The 14,943-nt window shown below is 47.2% G+C and overlaps 4 protein-coding genes and 1 pseudogene across 5 annotated transcripts; 2 read left to right on the plus strand and 3 right to left on the minus strand.

Moving 5' to 3' along the window:
• Positions 1 to 685: 685 nt before the first annotated feature.
• Positions 686 to 4,052, minus strand: LOC101779601. Of its 2 annotated transcripts, none has more exons than XM_004985696.2 (2): positions 3,658 to 4,052; positions 686 to 2,359 (listed from the first exon to the last, which is right to left on the minus strand). In XM_004985696.2, exon 2 carries the CDS (start codon positions 2,227 to 2,229, stop codon positions 865 to 867), a length of 1,365 nt encoding a protein of 454 aa, XP_004985753.1. In that variant the 5' UTR covers positions 2,230 to 2,359; positions 3,658 to 4,052; the 3' UTR covers positions 686 to 864. The 2 variants fall into 2 exon arrangements, with proteins under 2 accessions (XP_004985753.1, XP_004985754.1); XM_004985697.2 differs by lacking the exon at positions 3,658 to 4,052 and adding an exon at positions 2,863 to 3,646.
• A 166-nt stretch (positions 4,053 to 4,218) lies between these two features.
• LOC101780538 (phosphatidylinositol N-acetylglucosaminyltransferase subunit P) lies at positions 4,219 to 5,519 on the plus strand. The gene is made up of 3 exons (XM_004985699.2): positions 4,219 to 4,544; positions 4,818 to 4,936; positions 5,034 to 5,519. Exons 1-3 carry the CDS (start codon positions 4,264 to 4,266, stop codon positions 5,150 to 5,152), a joined length of 519 nt encoding a protein of 172 aa, XP_004985756.1. The 5' UTR covers positions 4,219 to 4,263; the 3' UTR covers positions 5,153 to 5,519.
• Positions 5,520 to 6,602: 1,083 nt separating this feature from the next.
• Positions 6,603 to 8,914, plus strand: LOC101780941 (54S ribosomal protein L19, mitochondrial). The gene is made up of 2 exons (XM_004985700.3): positions 6,603 to 6,811; positions 8,187 to 8,914. Exon 2 carries the CDS (start codon positions 8,204 to 8,206, stop codon positions 8,666 to 8,668), a length of 465 nt encoding a protein of 154 aa, XP_004985757.1. The 5' UTR covers positions 6,603 to 6,811; positions 8,187 to 8,203; the 3' UTR covers positions 8,669 to 8,914.
• A 1,092-nt stretch (positions 8,915 to 10,006) lies between these two features.
• On the minus strand, positions 10,007 to 12,258 carry LOC111258483 (annotated as a pseudogene).
• Positions 12,259 to 12,962: 704 nt separating this feature from the next.
• Positions 12,963 to 14,927, minus strand: LOC101781347. The gene is made up of 3 exons (XM_004985701.4): positions 14,018 to 14,927; positions 13,738 to 13,910; positions 12,963 to 13,647 (listed from the first exon to the last, which is right to left on the minus strand). The coding sequence occupies exons 1-3, from the start codon at positions 14,714 to 14,716 to the stop codon at positions 13,512 to 13,514; spliced, it is 1,008 nt and encodes a 335-aa protein (XP_004985758.1). The 5' UTR covers positions 14,717 to 14,927; the 3' UTR covers positions 12,963 to 13,511.
• Between the last annotated feature and the right edge of the window lie 16 nt (positions 14,928 to 14,943).

A 14,943-nucleotide genomic window follows, 5' to 3' on the forward strand; every position in this document is an offset into this window, starting at 1 on the left:
ATCGAGCTCTGGGATCTTGTCCAGGACGTGGTCCTTACTGATATGCCTGACGAAATTGTATGGAGATGGTCGACTGACGGCCAATACACTTCAAAGAGTGCATACCTCGCCCAGTTTGCAGGATCTTACTGCCAATTCAAGCCGCAAGCGATCTGGAAGGCACAGACAGAGGGTAAACATAGGTTCTTTGCTTGGTTGCTCATGCAGAACAGATTGTTGACGGCTGACAGACTTCAAGCTAGGAATTGGCCATGTAATCCTATATGTCCACTATGCCAGACTGATGCTGAATCAGCAGTACACATGTGTATCAGGTGCACATTTTCACTACAAGTATGGAGCAAAGTCGCTAACTGGGCTAATGAACTTGTCCAGGTTCCACAAAGTGATATGGAATTGCAGGACTGGTGGTGTATGTCCATTGCTGCTGTTGCCAAGGAAAAGAAACGCCGAACTGGTGCGGTGATCATCTACACCACATGGAATCTTTGGAAAGAGCGTAACAGAAGAATATTCGAAGGAAAACAATGCTCTACGTTGCAAGTATTCTACCTCATCAAAGATGAGATTGGTCTGCGCCAAGCGGCGTGTGGAGCTCCTATGATCGAATAATGCAGATGTTGTATCAACTCATATTAAGAGTGATGAGCTGTAATTTGTCAATCATGTAACAAGGCATGTAATCTGTTCTAAAACTTCTATTCTTCTTATAAGATGCGGCAGAGCTCCTGCCATTTACGTTCAAAAAAAAAACAACTGTTCAAACCAGAAGAGGCACAATACTTCCGATTTAGTACAAACACTGATCATGCAGGCCAGCAGCCGCCCGGTGGTCATCTCTCTCTTCTTCCGCCCCTTCATCCATTAGGGAGGGGGGGGGGGGGGGTCCATCTTTCTGGGATTTGGTATGATCAGCAAGGGAGCCATACAGTTGGACCATGGCCTGGGAGATACAATCTCATCCATGATCTTGGTCTCCAAGTCAAGGATGCCAATAATAAGGCGGCAACGCGACCTGCGCTTCATAGACACGTTCTTAGCGTCATCAGTGAGATAGACATTATTTGGTTTCAACTGCGGATATTCCTCAGCATTCAAACACAGTGATTGGTTTTGCCCAAGAAACAAGACATGATCGTTTAAGCTGTTTATTTGTTCTAGTTTTCCGGAAGCAATGCAAACTTTATATATCACAATTCTCCGAGTTCTGTTCTCAAATGTTTCCTGGTTGGTACATGCATGCCCATGCTCAGCTGGTGCTTCGTCTATCCAAACTTCTGGTCTGCGAACTAGCAACAGATCACCCCATGGAGCCTGAACAATGTAAACTCTCTCCACTCCATATTTATCCTTCCTGTCCATAATTATCTTCGTTGTGACCACAGTCCCGCTGAGATCAAAGGCGATAATTTGACCAAGTAATGTTACTGCATACAATAGACCATCCTTATAGATGCAGTCATCAAAATTTTCATGTGGTGGCAGCCGTGTCCACTTCTCATCTCTTAACCTAGCAAATGAAAGCCGCCCAACTGGAGCATGGATCAACACTACAATATAGCTTCTTGCAGATTCATCATAAAATAGAAATGCCTTAAGAAAGAGAAAGTCCCGCAATTTTCTTAAAAGACTTGTCGAAGGTAGTACTTGAGCATGGCCTGCCATGTGACGCGAGAGATGATACTTACAAATTACACCTGTTTCATCATAAATGGGCGTCACATTCTCAATGGTGATGACAGATGGGAGGGGGATCTGTTCACTAGTGACCGGATTGACAAGGTGCATCTCAGAACGCTCATCAGCAGTAATCAACCACCCAAGTGACGATCCAATCAAGTACCTTCTGTGGATGGGTGGCTCTGGGAGAGTTAATTTGTAGGTCCTCTTTTCCGCAAGGCTGTAGAGAAATGCAATATTATCACCAGCAGATTCAGAGGTGTAGATGAGGCAAGGTGTTTGGGGCCATTTGTACAGCCCAAATCTACATATGCTGGCATACGACAAGTTCCAGGAGCAGCAGACAGAACCCGCACGCACTAAATCAGGTGTCTCCATTAGAGAAAATATATCCATCAGGATTTCCTGTGGCAGCTCTGAAAAATCTCTGGCCGCAACCTCCATCAGTGGTTGTTGAAGGTATTCATCATTTCGGAAAGAGCACAAATTTTTCTTGTGTATAGATAGGTTCCATGAGATCACTATCCAGCTTTTACTACTGGCATCCATTGGAGCAAAACCATGACTCTTGGAAGATGAATTTATTCTGCAGGAATACTTGCAACATTGCAAATTTGAATGGAACACACTGAGGACTGGAGGTTTCTGCGAGGCCGTTATGAAGAGTCCCCCGGCAAAACTGCATTGATGAAAGAAAATCGCATATCAGCCATTTATAGTGACACGTGAGAGGATGATGAGAAGCCAACTGAAAATAGAGTACCAAAGTTCCTCCTTTTGGGGGTTGTAGAGTTTGAAGAAAAGAAAAATATCTTTTGGTCAAAATCTAGCCCTGGCATAAAAAAAATAGATTTGAACATGGAATCGACCAAAAAAATATTTTGAACAGGGAATCGACAGAAAAATTAGATTTTGAACACGGAATCAACAGAAAAATTAGATTTTGAACACGGAATCGACAGAGAAATTAGATTTTGAACACGGAATCGACAGAGAAATTAGATTTTGAACACGGAATCGACAGAAAAAATAGATTTTGAACACGGAATCGACAGAAAAAAATAGATTTTGAACACGGAATCGACAGAAAAACTAGATTTTGAACACGGAATCGAGAGAAAAACTATATTTGATGCGATCAAGCCGAAATAGAACCGAGCGACAAAGCCAGGGTCGCCTTACCGAGAAAACAGCAAATCGGCCAAGGGGGTCTCTGCACTCCACGCTAATCAATCCAACCAACACAGTGCTCTGGGTTCCTGCTCAGGGCGGGGGTCGCGGCGGCAACCACGAAACCCTAGCAGGAGGCGGCACGCTGAAGGGCGGCAGGTGTCGCGGCTACAAGCCTAGGAATAAGGCGATAACCGCGTGGTGAAACCAAACTGACGGGCGTGGATCTACGCTTCCGCACCGGATGTGGAGAGACCGAGAGAGACGCCTCAGAAAAAAAGATGGAGAGTTGGGGACTTTGGGAGGCGAACTGCGCAGCGAGAGTGCGAGACAGAGAACGAGGAGGAGACGGAAGGGAGACGAAAGTCTGGCAACTCCAAGAGTTTTTATTGCCTCCAATTTGCTAAACCTTATTTAGGGAGAAAAAACACAAAAAATATAGCTCCAACAGCACCCCAATTCTTCCGAAAAAATAGAGGAACCCGAAAAACTCCGCCGGCTGCCCTCATATTTCCGCGTCTCCCCTCCTCCCCAATCGCCCCCTTTCCCGCGCGCATATCCCCGTTCCCGCTGATTTCCCCCCCGCGCGCGCCAGTTCTGGGAGGAGGCAAGGTTTTCGGCGGCGCAGGAGCGAGCGGGCTTGCGGAGGCGGCGGCGGCGCGAGCGGAAACCATTAGCAGCAACCAAAATCGCAGCAACATGGAAGATTGGAACATCCATCTCCGAAAGGTTCGATTGCTCACATCAGAGGAAGGGGAGACTCAGACAAGAACAAAAGAACAAAGCAAAGCTAAGGATTTTACTTACCGAACAAAAGAAGTAAATTCAAGTCCCAGCAGATCTCCACCTCCAGTTCCAGTAACTGAGTGGAGAAGGAGGCGGGCAATGACCCCGTGCGAGAGAAGAAGTCGAGGCGTGCGTCCACGGAGGAGGAGGAGGATGTGGGGGGTGTCGGAGAGCCGGAGGGCGGGCGAGGGATGGGTGCTCGGCACGCGGCAGGAGCGCGGTGCAATGGAACCGCGAGGTTGGCTGGCCGCCTGCGCCGACGAGGTGGAGGGAGGGCGAGAAGAGGTCCGTCGGTTCAGGTTATTCAGCCGGCTCCACCCAACATTATTTTTCTCTTACAATAAATCAGTCATTTTAGCTAAATTTTTTTTCATTTGATGTCGGTACTCAAATAATCGACACAAGTTTCAGATCTAAAATTCAATTGCCTAATTTTATAATTTTTTCATCAACTATATATTTTTGCAAAATGCTAAAATAAAAAATAAAAAATAAAAAATAATTCCCATAAGGCGCGGCACGAAACGGGCCACCATACTGTTAGCATGTGGCACGAAGCGGCCCGGCCCGTCCCAAGTCCAGTTCTTCCTATCCTACCCTGCCGCGTGCGTTTCACTGTTTGCCGAAATGGACGATGGGGTGAGGAGGACGAGGGAGTGGTCGCCGGCGTCGCCGTCGCTGGTGGTGCGCAGACCCAGGCGGACGGTCAGCCGCCGACCCCACCGCGACTGGGATCCCTCCTCGAGGTCCCCCTCCTTCGCCGCCCGCGACCACGGCCCCAAGCCGTCGGAGGTGTACGGCTTCGTCGGATCCATCACCACCGTCATCGCCACCGCCGTCTACCTCGCCTGGGCCTACACGCCGGAGCCCTGCCTCCGCTCCCTCGGCGTCACCTACTACCCTAGCAAGTATGTGCCGCTTGTCTGCTCATCCTGCTGCCCATGAACTTTTTCTGTCCTTTTTGGTTGTAGCTCGCTCTGATTTTTGTGCCGTCAGCACTGGAATAGACACCAAACGATCGGATTCGGATAAATTGAAATGAAACCTGAAGTTCAGAAATGCGTGGCGGCGGTAGCATTGTTGCTTGTAGTTATCGCGTCAGTTCAATTTGGATGGATGGATGTGTCCTGCTGTAGCTTATTGCAGGCTTGCTTGGTTGCTGTGTGTTTTCTGTCGTTCAGGTACTGGGCCTTGGCGGTCCCATCGTTCGTGATTGTGGCATTGGCACTGTCCATGGTCATCTACATGGGTCTCAACTTCCTCGCCACTCCTCCCCCGACTTCCTTTGGTACCATCTTCGGTGAGACTCAATTCTTTTGATCTTTTCCTCATTCGTGTGGTCAACATATCGTTAACATGTTCTGGTTGTAATGATTCTTACCCTTATTAATTCACAGATGAGAACAGTCGGGAGCGCGTGGCGTTTTCTCCTGCAATGGAAGAGGAGCGGCCCATCGAGCCCATTTCAGACATTAGCATTGTTCAAGTCAACAGTGTTATGTTTGGTGATACCTGATTACTCTAGATGGAAAATGAGTCTACCTTAGAGCACAAGATTGGACTATTGGAGACAGTAGCAACATGGAGAAAGACGTCAATTGAACTTTCAGTTTGCTTTCGTAACCAATCGGGGAACTCAATCATTCCGTATTTTTTAAAAGGAACCCCCAGCCTTCCCCTGTGTACAATTCAGCTATATCTTGTGCAGCAATGGAATGCACTGTAATAGTTTTCTTGTGTGTTGCACACTTCACCTCTTTGTAATAGTCCTGCGCTGCTCTTGATGGCTTCTTTCATCTATCTGCCAATGATGCTCCTCTGCTCAGTGTTTACAACAAACATTTTTACATTAGCATCAGAGATATCATTGTCATTTCTCTCTGCTATTGGATATCACGGATCCTCGCTGCAATATATTCTTCATTTGTGATATTTGTGTAGTTGGCATCATGTTTGCAGCACGCCATGTCACCATCGATCATTTGGCTCGCTGCTCTCGTTTGAGTTTTTGAGAGAGAATTGTATTGTGTGGACAAAGGTCACTGCTTTTGAAGTTCACTTACTTGGTAACCAAGGCAAAAAAAAAAAGAAATCCGTGAAAGTTGACAGCACCATTACTTCTTAATCTAAGTAACCAAGGCAACACGTGAATTTTCGTCAGATCATTCATTCACCTGTTGATGTTTTTGTCATCTGGATGTACTCACCAAGCGCCTGCAAGGTGAACTCACTCCTGCAGAGAGCAGACATGATTGAGGAGGTCTAAGCCGCCTCTGCAGTCAGCAAAGGAAAGAGCAATCAAGGGTATCTCTTATGGCAGAACAGCCAATCAGATTTCGCATCAGTCTTCGTGTCGGATACGGATTACGGGCTCGGAGGGACTCCTCCTTCCTTTTCTGCTGTCGACTTGTCGTCGTTCCTTGCTCGACTGTGCTCCAAACTCTGGACTCCTTAATGGGCCGATTGCAAAGCTTAATAACAGGATAATGCGGCTCGGGTTTGGCTTCCGCGCGCCCTCTGCATTACTTGTGGAGCATTATTAGTACCACATCGCCTGCCTAGAGTTGCGAGGGCGACGGAGCGCGTACAAAAGAAGGGCCACGCCGGCGTGGTAACTCATACCTTTCTCGGCCTTTTGGCTAAGATCAAGTGTAGTATCTGTTCTTATCAGTTTAATATCTGATATGTGGGACACGTGCCCACAATGATATTAAATTTATTTTTTATGGGGAAGGGTCCGTTAAAATAGCTTGCTATTTGGATTCTTACGTGTCGCTCTAGCGTTGCACTATTGCTTGAGCTTGGCGCACCCCAGCCAAATCAAAATCTAAAATTTTATCTAAAGTTGTATTTGGATGTATTTCGTAAGTTGTCGAAATTATCTAAACTGGTGATAGAAGTTGTAATCTGTGTGTTAGCCGAAGGAACGTCACGAGAACATGGGCCTGACCAACCCACCAAGGTACGCATCGCAGGCCCAGGCGGCCCAACTCAACTCCCTGCCCGACCTCGTTCCAACTTCCAACTCGGCAACTCCTTCCAGATCGAAGCATCCCGCCGCCTCCCTGCTCGTGGGCGGCCTCTGGCGTGGAGTGGAGATCCGCTCGTTGGCGGCCTCTGGCAGTCTGGCGTGGAGTGGAGATCCATCCAGACTTACTGATTTCTTCATTCGTTGGTGAGGAAGCCCTAACTTGCTTGGATGAGTTTTTCCAATTGTTGCGCGGAATCTTTTTTCTTTTCTGGGAATGGAGAAGTTTCATTCCTTGGTGAGGAAGCCCTTGCTTGGATGGGGTTTTCCAATTGTTGCGCGAAATCTTTTTTTCTGGGAAAGGATAGTTAGATACTCCAAGCTATCCGGTTGGTTAGGATTCGATTGCTGCTTGGTGGTGATAAAGCTTTTAAGGGTTTAACTAAACCCCAATGCCCAATGTTAAGTCTGTTCATGCTTTGTTCTAGGAAATTTCCTGACTACAAGGTTACGCTGCATGCGTCCTGATTAGCAAGTTTAAAAATGTTCAATGTCTTGATAGAAGATTGGGACAGTAGTGTGCGTAAACACAGAAGATCTCCCTTCTCTGAAAATTTCGGTTGTTACCATGATTTATATGTTTGCACCAATTATTGTCTATACTTTGTAGTTGTTTTGTTCAAGTCTGAAGTATCCTGAAATCCCATTCATTACCCTAGTTCCACAGTGAGAGTCGGACGGTTTTTTTGGCCTATTAAGAGGATTTCTAGAATTGCATTGAACTGAAGCTGCAGAGGATTTTTGGTTTTTATAGACAGCTCTGTTGTTTGCCATGGCATGATACTGCATTTCTTACTCGTAGACTGTGCCTGTACGTTTGAAGTTAAATCCTGTTCATCTCTGAAAATATTTTCTGTGTCTGTCCAACTTGCCGATCCTAATTAAAGGCGATATGCTTATTGAACTTCCTTGTAACTAGTGATGAAGCTTCTTTGTTTTGTCTTAAGATACTGATAAAAGATCAGTAGACATTTATAGTGTAGACTGTTACTTGGATACTGCCGTGCCTCATTTGAGGTTGTTTTTTCCTTAAGTTGGAATTACAGTATTTTCAAGGTAAGAATGTCACAAGCCTATAGCCACGAAAAGTGACCTATTATCATTGCAAATCATTGGAACTTAGCTGGCCTTCGTGCTGTGGTTCATTTACTGCATGGGTATTTCAGCTTTAGAGCAATGATTGGAGGCGTTTAAGTCTGTACTTGTCATTTTGGAACATATTTTGTTACCTAGCCCTTTTCACAGAAGTTAAAAATAGATACTTTTCCCAAGAGGCATGTTGGTCTTAATTTCCTGGTATCCATGCAATTTTAGATGAATGGTAGTTTTTGTGACATTTACTTCGCATAAAGTAACCCGCTTCATGTGAACAAAGCATCCAAGAAGGTGAACGAAAACACTGAATTTATATAGAACACTCTTGTATTGCCGAGAACACTTTTGTTGTAATGGTCATAGTTTGTGCTTCATTCAGATTGCTCTGTGCAACTGCTGGCAATTTGAAACAAAACTTTTATTGCAGATCTGAAAAGCAGTAATATGGCAACTCTCAAAGATGCGGTGGCAAGAAAACCAATTCTAGCAACAATCCGTCTTATAGTTCCTGCTGGCGCTGCACGTCCAGCACCACCAGTTGGACCAGCTCTGGGTTTCTATAGGCTTAATTTGATGGCATTCTGCAAAGATTTCAATGCCAGGACACAGAAGTACAAGGCAGATACTCCAATGCAAGTTACTTTGACTGCCTACAAGGATAGTACTTTCGAGTTTGTAGTCAAGTCTCCTTCAGTTTCATGGTTTCTGAAGAAAGCTGCAGGCATTGAGACTGCCAGCAGCCGGCCAGGCCACAACGCAGTGTCATCCCTGACTCTTCGCCATGTGTATGAGATTGCAAAACTGAAGCAGTCTGATCCATTCTGCAAGCACATGTCAATTGAGGCGTTATGCAAATCCATCATTGGGACAGCTAACTCCATGGGCATTGAAATTGTTAAAGACCTTTGAGTGGGCTGGCAGTCTAATCTCAAGCACAATTCGTTGGACCAATTTCAAGCACAATTCGTTGGACCAATTTCAAGCACAGTTTGTTTTCTCATCTGCTTGAGTTCGGTTTCGTTTGATCTTGACGAAATAGAGATATTTGACTAGTGTAGGAAGTATTTTGTGCTTCTTCTGTATCAGCTTCTATCTGCACTCTCAGATGCAGCAACTAATATTAAATAATATGTTTCTTCTCATGTCTTGCACTTCCAAACAGAGGCTTTTCGCCAAATACATTGCCTAGAACGCTATTGAGTTGCAAACCATTGGCTTTGTGAAGTTTGCTTCAGAATTGAGCAGTGTGCTGGAGTGTGAAGGTCTCGAGGAACATGGTTTTGGTTTTTGAGTGCCATGTATTTTGCTGTCTATGCCGTGAATTTATGTGGTCTAGTATGTCGTTATACCGTATAACGGCAAAGAAATTCAGAATGTGAGTAACCCGAAGAAACATCATCAGTCGGGCATGTAGGGCGCAGCAAGGTGTTTGTGTTCGACAGGTCGCCAATTTTCTTCTGAAAATTGTGAGCATTTGGGGGTGAACCTATTGGAAGAAGTGTCCTTAGATCCTGTTTGGCACAGCTCCACTCCTAAACTTCAAAACTCCAGCAACTCTATCAAAAAATTTAGCCAAACATCCCAACTCCAAAACTCCATGGAGTTGCCAACTCCATGGAGCTGCAGTGCAAATGGAGGTGGAGTTTTGGAGCACCTCTTTTGCTGTTCCAGAAATCTCTCTTTTGAATCTCCTCGTGGAGTTGGTGGGTAATTACCCACTAATGCCACTGGTTACAAAAAACGTTTCATTCTATTCTCCCTTCTATTCTCCCGAGCCCCGCTCACCGCTAGAGCCCCGCCCGTCGCCGCCCCCGTGGCTTACCGACCCCGCCGCTCGTCGCCGCCCGTCACCCGTTGTCACCCGTCGCCGCGCCCGTCGCCCGTTGTCACCCGTCGTCGCGCCCGTCGCTGCCCAGCCTGCCGCCCACCCCGCCGCCCGTGGAAGGTCTCCCGTGTGCGGTACAGTGCAGTGGAAAAAGGGGAAGAAGAAGATGGGATAGAGAGGATGACAAGTGGGGCCTTAATTGGGGGGCAACAATGGCAATCCACACTGAAATCGATCTTTTTGGAGCTGAGAGCACCCATCTAGCCAAACACCCCATTTTTGTTTTGGAGTTTTGGAGCGGAGCTGGCTCCATTTAAAGTTCTAGAGTGGAACAGCTCCACCCGGAGTTGGAGCCATGCCAAACAGAGCCTTAGTATCTAGTATTGTTGCAACCACATCCATCAACGAAAACAGCACGACAATAACAAATGAACCTTGTCTGTATTCTGTATAGCAGCAGGCTAGCTTTGCATCTTCACATAAGCATATACAGAAACTAACGGAGAAGCTCCGAGAGAAAACTTGGGATCTGATTACTCATTGTTGTAGCTAAATAAGTACACACAGGCTGCACCAGCCCTATGTTGACTAGTATTATTAGTAAGCTACTGAAACAAACACAGACTACGATCATGCTAGCTTGCGGTGATTCGGAGATGACAGACTAGTAGTAGTAGTATTCTGCCCTCCGGAAATCCTCTTTCACCTGAAGGTGGAACACTCAGCTGTCAGAAATGTTGCTCCTTTTCTTGCAAGATCTGAAGAACAAATGAGACTGCTGATTCCCTGGTATAGTAACTGCACATAGTTCCTCAAGAAGAGGCCGTTGAAGGGTACTCCTCGATCATCTTCTTGTAATGCATCTTGATGCCGAACCAATCCCTTCTGTTGCCAGACGTCACCAAGTTGCTGCCACCACCAGGGAGTACTCAGTTCCAATACCAATTTATGCAACAAGTAACTAATCAGTTCTCCCAGTACAAAGAGGACCTTACCTACTATTGTTCAAACCAGAAGAGGCACAGTACTTTGGATTTAGTTCAAACTCTGAACTAAATCTTTCACAAGCAAGCTCCTCTTCAAAATAGCCCCTATAATACTACAATGGATGTTGTATTTAACTCTGATGAAATGCAATCCATCTTTCTGGGGGTTTGGTATGATGAACAAAGGAGCCATGCAGTTGGACTATGGCCGGGGAGATACAATTTCATCCATGATCTTGGTCTCCAAGTTAAGGATGCCAATAACAAGGCGGCAATGCAACCTGCGCTTCATAGACACGGACTTGGAGTCATCAGTGAGATAGACATGATTTGGTTTCACCTGTGGATATTCCTCAGCATCGACACAAAGTGATTGGTTTGGTTATGCCCGAGGAGCTCTTTTACGGTACACAATACTAGGCTATACTGTATCGAAAAGGACTAGTATAAAAACATCCGACGGTCAAGATTAATTGTATACTACTGAAACCTTCACACGTGGTATGGGTAGTATACATTAGTAATATATGTAGTATAAGGATATCATGGTAAACGAACACAAATGGTATCACTATAATTTTATTTTTGACACCAGCAGAAAGTTTAAAAGACCATTCCATTTGAAATATCACTTTTCACAATGTAACGATTACTAAATTACCCTTAATAATGAACAGTTAGATCTTATGTATATACTATATACCACTAAGTAGTAGTATTGTGTACCGTAAAAAAAACTCATGCCCGAGAAACAAGACATGATCGTTTAAGCTATTTATTTGCTCTAGTTTTCTGGAAGCAATGCAAACTTTATATATCGCAATTCTCCAAGTTCTGTTCTCAAATGTTTCCTGGTCGGTACATGCATGCCCATGCTCAGCTGGTGCTTCTTCTATCCAAACTTCTGGTCTGCGAACTAGCAACAAATCACCCCATGTAGCCTGAACAATGTAAACTCTCTCATTCCCATATTTATCCTTCCTGTCCATAATTATCTTTGTTGTGACCACGGTCCCGCTGAGATCAAAGGCGATAATTTCACCAAGTAATGTCACTGCATACAATAGACCATCCTTATAGATGCAGTCATCAAAATTTGAGTGTGGTCCTCTCATCCCCTAACCTAGCAAATGAAAGCTGCCCAGATGGATTGTGGATCAACACTACGACATAGCTTCTTGCAGATGCATCATAAAATAGAAGTGCCTCATGAAAGAGGCAGTCCCGTAATTTGCTTAAAGAACATGTTGCAGGTGGTCCAACAACTGAGTTTGCCGTGTGCTGTGAGAAACGATACTTACAAACTACACCTGTTTCGTCAAAAATGGGCGTCACCTGCTCAATGGTGATGACAGATGGGAGGGAGATCTGTTCACTAGTGACCGGATTGACAAGGTGCATCTCAGAACGCTCATCAGCAGTAACCAACCACCCAAGTGACGATCCAATCAGGTACCTTCTGTGGATGGGTCCGCAAGGCTGTAGAGGAAAGCAATATTATCACCAGCAGATTCAGAGGGGTAGATGAGGCAAGGTGTTTGGGGCCATTTGTACCGCCCAAATCTACATGTGCTGGCATACGGCGAGTTCCAGGAGCAGCAGACAGAAGAGAAAATATATCCATCAGGATGTCCCGTGGCAGCTCTGCAAAATCTCTGGCCGCAACCTCCATCAGTGGTTGTTGAAGACGTTCATCATTTCGGAAAGAGCACAAATTTATCTGGTGTATAGCTTGGTTCCGTGAGATCATCATCCAGCTTTTGCTACTGGCTTCCTGAACTTAAGTGACATGTCAACAGCTTAAGAATCCTTCCTTAACGTTTCTCAGCAGGGTTAGATTTTGACCAACTATGTACAACTCGACATGATTAACGAAATAATCCCATGTATATACATCCACAAAAACAAAAGATTCCGAACATGAAATCGACAGAGAAATTAGATTTTGAACATGAAATCGACAACAGAAAACTAGATTTCATACATGGATTCCATCAAGCCGAAACACAAACACATGAATGAGCGAAAAAGCCAGGGTCGCATTACCGATAAAAAAAAAGAGGCAAATTGGGCCTTAGACTCCTGCCCTTCACGCCAATCAAGATCAGCAGCGTGCGCTGTGGTGGACTGGTGGTAGAGGCGGCGATGGGTTCCTGCTCAGAGGCGGGGGTCGCGCGGCGGCAACCACGAAACCCGAGCAGGAGGCGGCACGCTGAACGGCGGCGGGTGTCCAGAATCAGACGACAAGGGCAGCCACGATCCTAGAACCAACTAACGGCCGTCGATGAGACAGAGAACAAGGAGGATACGGCGACGGGAGAGAATTAGAAAAACTGATTATTATTATTAAATTCTTAATGGGCCGGCTTCAACCCAAAGCCCAACGGGATAATACAGCCACATCAACTAGCTCATCTCGTTCAGAAATTCAGAATACACGAGTAACATGGAGAAGCATCTTTTGGTGTGTGTTCCAGAGGCGGAAACAATTCCATTCTCTAAGAATAAACATCAGTCCCGGCATGTCGGACGGAGCAAGGCGTTTGCGTTCTACAGGTTGCCAAATTTCTTCTGAAAATATGAACTGCGAGTCCATTTGAGGTCGAACCGAATGGCAGAGTATTCATATCATGTTACTAGTACTGGTTTAATCATATCCAGCAGCAGCAGATCATCAAGACATCAACATTTAACAAACACAGCACGACAGTAAACGAAGTCTAATCATCTCATGTCTACACCGCCATTCGACTCGAACAACTGGGCCTTCTATATAACAGCAGGCTAGCTTCGCATCTTCGCTTAAGGATAAAGAAGAAATTTAACAGAATCCGGGATCTGCTTGCTCATTGTTGAAGCTAATATTATTAATCAAGCTACTGAAACGAACAGAGACTATAATGCTAGCTTGATTCAGAGACAGGCAGCGACTCTATTCAGTTCAGGTTGTTGCCGAAGCCAGAGACGAATGAGCAGGAGCAAACCCCACGTAGCCAAGCGCGCCGATGCCGCTCTCCTCCGGCACGTCGGCGTCCTCCGTGTCCCACAGGAACGCGGCGTGCGCGGCGAGGACATGGCTGCATCCGTGGACGGAACCGGTGATCAGAAACTATGCTGGCGATACGAAACAGATCCAAGTGATGAGGGGGTAAAGGTGTAAGCTTTACCTGTTCTCCGGCGAAGCTTTGGCTGCCCTCTCGAAGTAACTGGACGCGCGCTCCTCGTCGCGGTGCACGTCCCAGACCAGCTTGGCGTACTCCGACAGGAGCTCGCCGTCGTCTGGGTCGGCGAGAATTGCGCGGGAGTAGTACTCCTCTGCCCTCCGGTAATCCCCTTTCACCTGAAATTGAACGCGCAGCTGCCGTCAGAAAACAAATGTTGCTCTGTTCTGTCCAAGATCTGTTGAATTCCCAAATTGACGGTAGAACAGATGGGATTGGCGCTTGCCTGGTACAGGAACTGCGCGTAGTTCCTCAAGAAGAGGCCGTTGCAGGGGTCCTCCTCGATCATCTTCTTGTAATGCATCTCGATGCCGGACCGGTCCCCTCCGTTGCCAGAAGTGACCAGGTTGCTGCCACCGCCGCCGCTGCCACCGAACCCGCCGACGCCGTCGTCGGCGCTGAGGAGGCCCGAGCCGAGGCGGTCGATCCCGAGGCCCCTGGCGAGGAACAGCGGGTGCTCGTGCGAGTACGTGCTGCCGCCGCCGACGAAGCCGCTGAACTGCCCGAAGCTCAGCTCGCGCTCCGCTGCCTCGAAATCGTCGTCGTCCTCCTCCTCCTCGTCCTCGTCATCGGTGGACGCCCGCCGGTCCGTGAAGGACTGGATGGTCTCGAGCGGCACCGGCCGCGGCCGCGGCGCGCACTTGCCGGGCGGCGGGAGGAGGTGGTGGTGGTCGTCCGCGCGGCTGGCCAGGGAGGACAGGTTACCCTCCGAGCTGGTGCGGCGCATGCCGGAGCCGGCGCCGAGCGAGCGCTCGTGGTCGGATCCGGATCCGTGGCCGGCCAGGTGGCAGGAGATGGCCGGCGGGTGGTAGGCGGCCGCCGGCGACTCGGGGAAGTGGACGGCCGGGGAGGAGACCGCCGGCGACTGGCAGCCCGGCGGGAGCAGCGCGCCGAGGACCGGCGTGGAGGCGCTCCTCACGAGCATGGTGGTGGCTAATCAGAATTCACAATTTACTACTCCCTCAGCGCGGCCACTGATACGCCTTGAAAGGTCAGTGTGATCCAGAGCTCAGCTTGCAGAAGGTGAGAAGATCTTGATAGATGCTGCTGTTGCAGTGTAAGCTAGAAGAATATGCTTCGGCTGCCTTTAAAAGGGCCCGCGGTAGCTGCCGCTGCGTGCATGCGTACACGGGAACAGGAGGTGTGTGGTGG

The sequence above is a fragment of the Setaria italica genome, chromosome IX (genome assembly GCF_000263155.2).
Source record: "Setaria italica strain Yugu1 chromosome IX, Setaria_italica_v2.0, whole genome shotgun sequence".
Taxonomy (NCBI): Eukaryota; Viridiplantae; Streptophyta; class Magnoliopsida; order Poales; family Poaceae; genus Setaria; species Setaria italica.

Bases quoted from the DNA above. Each gene is read 5' to 3' on its own strand.
- LOC101779601 (XM_004985696.2), bottom strand. From the start codon at position 2,229: ATGGATGCCAGTAGTAAAAGCTGGATAGTGATCTCATGGAACCTATCT.
- LOC101781347 (XM_004985701.4), bottom strand. From the start codon at position 14,716: ATGCTCGTGAGGAGCGCCTCCACGCCGGTCCTCGGCGCGCTGCTCCCG. The intron at 13,911-14,017 runs GCAAGCGCCAAT...GTTCAATTTCAG, and splicing joins ACGCGCAGTTCCTGTACCAG to GTGAAAGGGGATTACCGGAG. The intron at 13,648-13,737 runs GTAAAGCTTACA...CCACGGATGCAG, and splicing joins AAAGCTTCGCCGGAGAACAG to CCATGTCCTCGCCGCGCACG.
- LOC101780538 (XM_004985699.2), top strand. From the start codon at position 4,264: ATGGACGATGGGGTGAGGAGGACGAGGGAGTGGTCGCCGGCGTCGCCG. The intron at 4,545-4,817 runs GTATGTGCCGCT...TCTGTCGTTCAG, and splicing joins GTCACCTACTACCCTAGCAA to GTACTGGGCCTTGGCGGTCC. The intron at 4,937-5,033 runs GTGAGACTCAAT...ATTAATTCACAG, and splicing joins TTCCTTTGGTACCATCTTCG to ATGAGAACAGTCGGGAGCGC.
- LOC101780941 (XM_004985700.3), top strand. From the start codon at position 8,204: ATGGCAACTCTCAAAGATGCGGTGGCAAGAAAACCAATTCTAGCAACA.